Consider the following 10,080-nt stretch of genomic DNA (forward strand, 5'->3'; position numbering starts at 1 on the left):
CTCCACAGCGGGGTGCTGTGTCCGCAACCAGCCCCCCCCCCCCCCCCCGCCGGGGCGGGGTGCTGTGTCCACAACCCGCCCCCCCCCACACACACACACACACACCCGGGACAGCTGGGTGCTGTCTCCCCCCTTGCACAGGTGGGCGCTAGCAGAGGAGCCCCGTGCGTGCTGAGGACCCACCCACCCCCCTTTTCTGCCGGGCGCGCTGCTGCCCCGGACGCCGCCGCTGAGCGGTGCCATGTGGAGCGGGCGCGGCTGGCTGCTGCTGGCGGCGCTGGGCTGGCTGCTGCCGGCGGGGGCCGGGGCCAGCGGCGAGTACTGCCACGGCTGGCTGGACGCGCAGGGCGCCTGGCGGGACGGGTTCCAGTGCCCCGAGCGCTTTGACGGCGGGGACGCCACCATCTGCTGCGGCAGCTGCGCCCTGCGCTACTGCTGCTCCAGCGCCGAGGCCAGGCTGGACCAGGGCGTGTGCGACAACGACCGGCAGCAGGGGGCAGACGAGCAAGGCCGGCCGGACAAAGACGGCCCGGATGGCGCAGCAGGTACGCGGCTTCCTCCCCCACCCCGTCCTGGCCCAGCGCAGCCCCCTCCCGGAGCCCTGGCGGCTCTGCAGCGTGTCCAGCCCGACGCGCCGGGGCTGGGCACCATGGGCGCGGGGCAGCCAGGCGAGCAGGCAGTTCAGCCCCTCAGGGGAGGATGCTTATGGGACAGCCAAGCTTAGCCACTCCGAGCCCCCGGGCCAAAGGAGGCGCTGGCACTGCTAATCCAGGGTGCCCCCAGCCAGTCGGGCTGCCAGGTGTCATGGTGAGCCCAGGCTCTACCTTCACAGATACCTGAACATAGGTCTGAGAGCAGCCGCGGGCGAAAGGGCTAAGAAATGCCGATCTAGGGCACCTAGTGCCTGCCTCGGCCCTGCAAGGTTAATGGCGTCAGCCTATTGGCTAGTGACCTGGGTACAAGCCCTGAGTGCAGAGACTTCTTGGGAGCAGGGGCTGACTGGCAAACATTCCTACATCTCTGACACATCTTTTAACGAGGGGAGCTGCAACCCCTCATTTTCAGCCCTGCCTATGACAGCTGAGCCTTTAACTGCTACCTGGGATGTTGTTAATAGACCTGTAGGGAGTTTTGCCATTGACTTCAGAGGGACCAAGATTTGGCTGGTCATGGTGAATCCACATGTAGTTATGGGTAATTCCCCTTAGTTTTACAGCACATATTTTTTCTTACTAATACTTCTGGCAGTAGGATCAGTTGAAAAATGAGACAAAATAAGAGAATATGTTTCTGCCTTAAATGTAAATCAAACACTTTTTTTTTTATAACAACAACAGAAGGACATACACACACACATCCTCAGTTTATCTGGGTAATGATAAAAGTAGGACAGAAATGCAAATGTCAAATCTTTGGATTCCAAATAAGAAACTTGTCAGTTAGTCCATCATTTGCAACTATTAAAATCGGAAACATGTAAAAAGCTAAGTTACTGTCAAGGAGTTTGGATACTTTAAGAATGACAAAACCTTTGATTGGTTTTAAGTTCTGCATTTATTTAAATGACAACACCACTTGTCTCCAGAATGTCTTGAACAAGTTGTGTCAGATCTATATAGCAGCAGTATACTTAATCATTCTTTCAGCTTTGTTTGCACTTCCAATTAAAAAAGAAAGGGAAAAAAAACTTTGAAAGGGAACAACTGTTTCAGGAAAAGTAACTTCTATTACACAGGATTTCAAAATGACTTCTAACCAATCACGATAGTCTAAATAAACAATGATACTAGAAACTGTTTGTTAAAAGGTGTTAAAATTACAAAAAATGATAGGTTAAACAGCCTTTAGTTTAATAATTATGCCTATGTAAGTGACTCTAATGTTAGCCATTCCAGTTTCAATGAAGATAAGACTCTGTTAAAAACAAGTCATTTTTTCTAAAAATCACGTATTAGATTTATTTGCTGCTCACCATGATCTGATAGCTGTCACTAGTCTTTGTGACTGTCTTGTCCTCTTGACCTTGTGTCCTGCACATCTCATTAGTAATTGTTCCAGTTAATGTGGTCAGGTAATGCCATCTCAAGGGTTAGTAATACTTAAGTCTTGGGGCTGACAGTCTTAAATGAAAAGGATGAGTCCCAGCCATGTTGGCTGTAAGAGAGATGTGGTCCCCCTTTTTGTAGCATTTTGAGCATCTCATAGTCTTTAAGACAACCTGTGAGGAAGGGGAGTAGCTAAGTGGGACACAGAGACTGATGAATTTCCTAGTTAATTTCCAAAGATCGCACAAGAAGGCAGTGGTAGAACAAGGACTTAAACCAGGTCTTGGAAGGCCCGGCCTGCCATCCTTTCTCTGTGGGCAGAGCTCCAATTTAAGCACTTTGAAAATCCCAACCATTAGTTTTTGCAGCATCTATATTTTCTTTAGTCCTTTTATTAAAAGTAGCAAGTGGAATGTTTAGTTTCCAGAATCATTTCTCCCTGGAGGACTTGAGTATATTAATGCTGAGTGACTGAAAGAAATAAGCATTTCTCTTGTTCTCTTTGTATAACTTTGTTTTTTAGGTTTGGCCTTCGTAGCAACTCCTAATAACAGTGGTTTTGTTTCTCTTTGTAGTGCCCATTTATGTGCCATTCCTTATAGTTGGATCTGTTTTTGTTGCCTTTATCATCTTGGGGTCTCTAGTAGCAGCTTGTTGCTGCAGATGCCTGCGACCCAAGCAAGAGCCACAGCAGAGCCGAGCACCTGGAGGTAATCGGCTGATGGAGACTATTCCCATGATTCCAAGTGCCAGTACCTCCCGTGGTTCCTCTTCTCGTCAATCGAGTACTGCTGCCAGCTCCAGTTCCAGTGCCAACTCAGGTGCCAGAGCACCCCCCACTAGGTCACAGACCAACTGCTGTTTGCCAGAAGGGACCATGAATAATGTCTATGTCAACATGCCTACTAATTTCTCAGTACTGAACTGCCAGCAGGCTACCCAGATTGTGCCACATCAAGGGCAGTATCTGCACCCACAGTATGTAGGTTATGCTGTCCAACATGACTCTATGCCTATGACCCCGGTGCCACCTTTCCTGGATGGTCTGCAAAGTGGATACAGGCAGATTCAGTCTCCCTATCCCCATGCCAATAGTGAACAGAAGATGTACCCAGCAGTGACTGTGTAACTTAAAAAAAAAAAAATCACATATTTTAGCACCTAAGCAGAGGAGAAATACTTTTGGAATGAAGCTTGTAGAACCTCATTTGTAAATAATTTTGAAAGACTCATGCATGTCAGACAGTGTTTATAACCCATTTCTTTACATTGGATTCAGTTGCCAAAAACTGTGTAACGATATCTTTGAATTACCATTTCCAGATATGCTTCCATTCCAATTCATGATTAACAGTGGCAATGGATTATGCTGAAGATGCATATGCATTTCAGATAACTGTGTGTGAGAGATAAATGCCTGAGCCGTTAAGTGCCCTTCAGGTATCGCACGGTCAAAGCATTTGGCTACTTCATAAAAAGAGTTTTGTTACACTGTACAAGATCACAGTATTTAAGAAACCTCTCTTCTCCTCCTCTCTCCCAACTCCTTTACAACATTTCATATTGCTTTACAGACAATCACATTGTCACTGGAAGACTAAACCGTGCAATTATTGTAAGTTAGAAACCTGCTACCAAGTCCTATGATTTCTTACTCACCTTAGGTTCAAGGTGGAATGAGGTGTTATTCTTAGTTTTTCACAGATTATTTTCTTTGTCCCTTATATTTATGTAGGAATTAGAAGTGTGTAAAACATTCAGCTCTAACTTCCAGTGCACTTGGAATCATTCTCGATTTGAGTTTGACTCATGTTCAGGAACCAATAGGGGTTTGCACAGTCTTTGTTTATCTCAGTGAACTGTAATAAAAAACAGATATGAAGTTCTTGCTTTGATCAAAATCTTTGATACTGCCGTTGTCCTGTGCATTTCAAGTTTGAACTGTTCTTGCAGAGAAAGGTCATGTAGTATCTTCAAATAGGGCTACTAATCCCACTTCCTGTGAAACATAAACCTGTGTGAATGTGCACAAACATGTCAAACCAAGATCTTACCCATGGGTTTGTAATGCAATTCAACCATGGGAAAATGGGATTCATTCTAACCCAAACCTTTCTGAACTCCAGGGCCTGCTGACCCGTTCTGATGCTAAAATATTGCCAATCCAAATTGAATTTGGAATGATTTGCACAGCTAGACTAGGAGTCAGTTTCTGGAAAAACTATTTTTTTGTTATTTGCGTTGAAAATGAACAAAAGAACAACCAAAACACTCAAGTCCTAATAGCTTTTCATTTTGTATAATTGCTTTATAAATGAAATATTTCTGCACAATGTAGAAATCTTTAAGCCTTCAAGCAGATGGCATGTTGCAGAGGGTGACTTTGCACTAAAACCTTTGATTCCATTTGTGATAAAATAGATAATCTCCTGAGTTTAAAGAAGCAACCAATATACAGTAAAAGTTGTGTATCCGGCCCTGTACCAACCGGAAAGCTCTATAAACCGGCATTTCTAATCTTCATAGAAAGTCCGGTTTATAGTCTGGTTGTCATGTGGCTGGCAGGTTCCATACCTGGCTCCGTATGGCTCCCCGAAAGTGGCGACCTGTCCCTGCTGCTCTTAGGTGGAGGCGTGGCTAGACAACTTTGTGCGCTGCCTCCGCCCGCAGCCCCCCCTCCCCCAGTTCCCATTGGCTGCAGTTCCTGGCCAATGGGAGCTGCAGAGCCAGTGCTTGGGACAGGGCAGGGGCAGCGTACAGAGCCACCTAGCTGCGCCTCCACCTAGGGGCAGCAGGGACAGGTTGCTGCTGGCGGGGAGCCGCCCGAGGTGAGCGCCCCCTGGATCTGGCACCCTGCACCCTCCTGTGTCCCAACCTCCTGCCCCAAGCCCCTTCCCACACCCAAACTCCCTCCCAGGGCCCACACCCCCTCCCGTGCCCCAACCTCCTGCCCCGCACCCAAACTCTCTCCCTCTTAGTTAACCAGAATTTTTCACTTACCGGCACCCCCCACACCACCAACATGCTGGATGAAAAAGCTTTTACTGTACAAGGAATAATCTGTTTGTGTTAATTGTAACATGCATTTCATACTTCTTTAAAACAAAACCCACAATGTCTTTAAGGCTGCTTTCATCGTTTTTAAATTAATCTGCATTTCAATCAATTTGTTCTTTATGTTTGGAATGACAGTATAGTATTGAGGGCATACTGAAAACATTAAATTGCTTTAACCAGACTAGAACTGATAAAATATTTTCTTATTGTCTGATACTGATTCCTTATGTTGCAATGAATCTGATACTAACAATTTTGTTACATGGACTGTATGTCAGATCTAATGGTTTATTTGTAAACATGCAACACAAAAAAGCAAAAGGAAGAGATGTTCTTTACCACTGAAATAAGAAAAGGAGTAGGTATTTTACATCAGGTCTGCTACTGTTGGCTGATACCATAACAATAGTACAGCATATATAACTTTTAAGAAAGAGGCATCCTTTGAGCCACTTTATTTCTTTTGACTAGAAAAGACTGGGGCTGATCTTGAGAAGTGCTGGGTACCTCCTACAAAGCACTGAAGCCCAAATTTTTAAAGGTATTTATACATTGCTCTGCTCAGCATTTTAAGTCTTAAGAATATTAGGCACCTAGTGGGATTTTCAAAAGCACCTAAGCACCCAACTCCTATGGGAAGTAGGCATCTAAATAACTTTGAGGAACTAGACCTTTCAGTGCTGTACAGAGCAACGTCTAAATACTTTTAGATCTAGGCCTAAATGCCCTCAACTTTTGTTGGCTTCAAGAGGAATTAAAGGTGCTCAGCATCTCACAGGATCATGTCCATTGTTTCTTTTCTGGAAGACAGTTTCCCAGAGCCTGATGTTAGCTTTTTCAACTGTGAATAAGTTAGCTCTCTATTTCTCTCTCTCCCAGAATGCACTGCATTCATTGCACATGCCCTGTTAAGGACACCTGCTCTGATTTATGAAATTCAGGTGAATCACTTTGTACATTGTTTACTTGTTTAAAACTTTTAAGTTAAATTTAAGTATGTAGAAATTAATTTACAACTGTTGGGAAAAAAACCAAACCCTGAGCTGTAATAAAAGGAAGTTTGTGAGATGTGGTGTTTTATATCTTGTGTATAATAATGTAAAATCAATGTTAACATTTGGTAAAGTTTTTAAATCTCTTACAGGGCACTTGACATAAAGTGTTTCTTACAAGTGAAGAAAAAACCCTTTGTTTAATAAATATTTTATGGTGTGATTTTTTTGTTGCTGTCAAACTAATAACATATTCTTCAGTTGTTGACTTAGTTTTCTTGACTAAGCACAACTCTCTAGCTCTCTAATGAATAGCCAAATGCTGCATATTTTAGCAAACAATAAGGTTTGATCCTTTAAATTTGATTTAAAAGAATAAAAAATATTGGAAAGTGCCATTCTTCCTCATGCTCACACCTTAAAGAAACTCAAAGTGTAACTGAATTAGTGTGGCAGAATCTGGTCCATAATACATGCATTCTGTTACAGAGCAGCTTTAAGTCTGAGAGAAATACCAACTGCAGGTAGTGTGTAGAAACTAAATCAAAGGACAGTTTTTGTGCCTTGAATTAATTTGAAAATAGTGCTCCCTTTCAAGGGATTCACCAAGGGACTTCATGTGAGTAGTCCCCACTGGTTTCAGTCTGCTCAGGTACTTAAATTTAAGCACTTGCTTAAGTACCTTGTTGATTAGCTGTCTCATGGAAGGGTACTGTATTCTAGCTCCCAACTGCATCCAAGTCATCTAAAATCTTTCATGTTATAATCTACATCTGGCAGTATCACACACTGGACCAATCCTGCCTCTACTGAATTCACTGAGCACTTTGCCATTAACTACATCTGTAGCAGAAACAGAGTCAGTACTTTCCTCTCTACAGGGGAAAAAAGTGTTATAAAGTGATATATTCAGTTTAAGTTTTGACAGATTCTTAACCTCTAGTTTGCATGCCCAATTAGTGATGAAGAAACAATAGCTGTTGCTGGTGATATTAATCTCTATAATAATGGTAGACAATTGCTTTGAGAATAGTTAAATCTACAGATTTTCATTAAAATGACACTTAAAGTAATCATGTGAAAATGATGCAGATGTGTCCACAATTGCTTTCTGTTCCATACATAACTTACCAGCTCCTCAGAGTTAAAGGGTGGAATTACAGAGCTACCAGTTTCTTGATGGTCTAAAAGTTACCAAAAGGTGGGATGAAAAAGCTTTAATTTTGGGTTATTACTGTGGATTTTTTTTTAAAGAGGACATTTTTTTATTATGATCATATTTATCAGCTAAGAATTTATTTCTAATATTTCATGGTAAAATTTTATGCCTTCTCCCTTTCCTTCCTAAACTGAGATGAAGCTTTTCACTCAGGTCAGTAATCCTTTGCCAGTTAAAATATTTTTCCTAAATAAAACAAAAATTCCATTGAGGTAAAGTGGCACATTTCAGTACAGTGGCACTCCAATGTCTGAGACTAGAACTAGGATTTTGAATTCTTGGTGCTTGCTACTTCATTCAGTTTCCAGATGTTGGTTAGACTGGCATAGAGATTATTGACATTTGTGATGAGAAGCAGGGCAGATGTTCTGCTGGAAGCAAAGGAGGAAAAAATTGTATTAATAGGAAATTGGACCCTGTCACTTATAAATGCTGTTGACTGAAAAATGGGAAAGAACAGTGTGGGAAAATTTACACAACCATGGTTGAGTGGGTTTAGTACATATCTGAAATATAAAAGCATTCAGAACTCTTCAGAGATTATAGGCACAGGGTAGAAACATTCTACCTAGGGTGTTACAAAAAGCTAGCAGAGGAGGGAGTGGTGCATGGTTTGTAGAGACCATGTTAGCTTGATGGATGCTCAGAAGTAAGGCTGGCTGAAAATTTTCCATCATGACTTTTTCAATGGAAAATTGGGGTTCTGACTAAACAAAAATGTCACAAAAATATCTACTTTCTGTGGAAATTTTTAATTCTTCATTAAAAAAAAATATTTCCGTTTTTGGCCAAAAAAATTTTGGTATTCAACTTACAGCTGAAAAAAATCAAAATGTTTCACGGAAATGTTAGACAAACATATTTTGTTTTGTTTTTATCACAATTTTCTCCAGAAAAAAAGCCCCTTATTTTTTACTGATTCTACCCAGAACAACAACATACAGACCGATCAATATTTCAGTAATTTTTCTGATGTGTAAATTAGATCTTTTCTTGCAGTTAAGAAGTGAGAGCAGAGCAGATGTAAATTGCTTTCAGAATGAGGAGTGAGAGCACAAATTATTACACTTTTTACTGAAGTTGGAAAGATAAGGGAGCCAACTGTTCTTTAGTGCTAAGCTGGGTTTGTTTACTTATTTAGAGAGTATAAGATATTTATGTAGTCAGAATCTGTGGGGTGTTTTTAGTACAGCTCAGAAAGAAGAGCCCTATTTTCAACATTGTAACTTGAAAGAATTTAGAGGATTATAGTAGCTACCAGATATTGATGTGACAGATGTCCAAGAATTTGTGTGTGTGTGTGTGTATAATTCACAAACACACTACTGTATTTAGCTAACACCCCTATCCTTAAATATCTAAAAGGGGTAAAATGTCTCAGCTTTGTGTGTGGTTTTAGCCATGTTGCTCCCTTTACAGCTAAAAAGGCAAGCACCACATACAATATTCACACTGAAGAGTGTGACAAAACCCAACAGAGACTAACCTTCTGTCTTTCCCTCTTATAGGCCTGTGATGGGGTTGACAGACTCCACACTAAATCACAACAAGGTATTGAGCAATTCTGGGCTAGCTGAGGCCCTGTGTCTCCCAACAGCTGCAGGGCATGCTCCAGCTGGAGGGAAAGTTTAAAAGGGCTCTGGTAGCACAGATGCAGGAGATACAGGCTGCACCAGGAAGTGAGGCTGATGCTTGGAGCTGTGGGATAGGTGATTACAACATTACTAAGGGCCCTCGAGAAGCAGTGATCCATACCCACTCTGGACCTTTTCGAGTTGGGAGCCATGAGAGGCTTTGGAGAATGGGGCACTGTCTCCCTGGCAGACTAAACTGATACCTCTAATACTATGACCTTGCCCTAAATGGAGGAGCAGTAGACTGGTAGGAAGTGAACTGTGGGGATGTAAATTGGGGTGGACCAACAAATGGTCTGGACACTGCAACAACCCTTCAGGGCCTTGGGTCAGGTCCCACTACCCTGATCCTCCTCCTTCTCCAATGGGAGAAGAAGGGACACATAGGAGGGACTGAGGCCTGCCAATGACTCGTCAGGGCCACCCCCTCCAGAACAGACTGAAGAGAACTGTGGAGCCATTGCCTGACCAGTAGGCCAGCTGGATATCGTATTGACCTGCTACAAAGCCCCAGTCCAATTTCCACTGAAGTCAATGGAAGACTTATTGGGTTGAATTGGGCCCATAGTAAAGATGAAGTGGGCCCAATGGCTTGACTTAAGGCTGAAACATCAGTCCTTAACTTCAAATGTTGCAGATTGATGTCTAGTTTTTCTATTTTGTGTTGAGAAAGGATAAAGGATTAGGTTTTAAATACAACAGCTATTCTAGACCAACTGTATAGCATGTAAATACATAAGCAGCCACACAGACTCAAAAAAAAATCAAGAGATGGTAAAGACTATTAGGTCATCTCGTCCCTCCTGCCAGTGTAGGATTGCTCCCTACAGTGTATCCTGAAGCATTTGGTTTGGTCTAGTTTTAAATGACTCACCATTCAGGAAATGTTCTCTGAAAGGCAGCCTACATCTTTGTTTCCTCAGTTTGATCTCATTACTCAGTTTCACCTTTTCAGACCGCCCTAAATAATTCCTCTTTCTTTTATATTTGCACCCTTTAGATTTATGTCCTCGCTTAGTCAGAGTTACCAGAGATACCACTGAAATAATTCTTTTAATCTTTTCTTTGTAAATAAATTGTTACTTATTTATGTTGCTTTTCTATAAAATTCTCTGTGACATGGCCTCTTTCTG

The 10,080-nt window shown here is 42.5% G+C and overlaps 1 protein-coding gene across 1 annotated transcript; it reads left to right on the forward strand.

Moving 5' to 3' along the window:
* Positions 1-241: 241 nt before the first annotated feature.
* LOC112103664 (protein shisa-2 homolog) lies at positions 242-4,682 on the forward strand. The gene is made up of 2 exons (XM_024195557.3): positions 242-545; positions 2,621-4,682. The coding sequence occupies exons 1-2, from the start codon at positions 242-244 to the stop codon at positions 3,172-3,174; spliced, it is 858 nt and encodes a 285-aa protein (XP_024051325.1). The 3' UTR covers positions 3,175-4,682.
* The last annotated feature ends 5,398 nt before the right edge of the window (positions 4,683-10,080 follow it).

Source organism: Terrapene carolina, unplaced genomic scaffold (genome assembly GCF_002925995.2).
Source record: "Terrapene carolina triunguis isolate 2854851 unplaced genomic scaffold, T_m_triunguis-2.0 Scaffold139, whole genome shotgun sequence".
In the NCBI taxonomy this organism is placed as follows: Eukaryota; Metazoa; Chordata; order Testudines; family Emydidae; genus Terrapene; species Terrapene triunguis.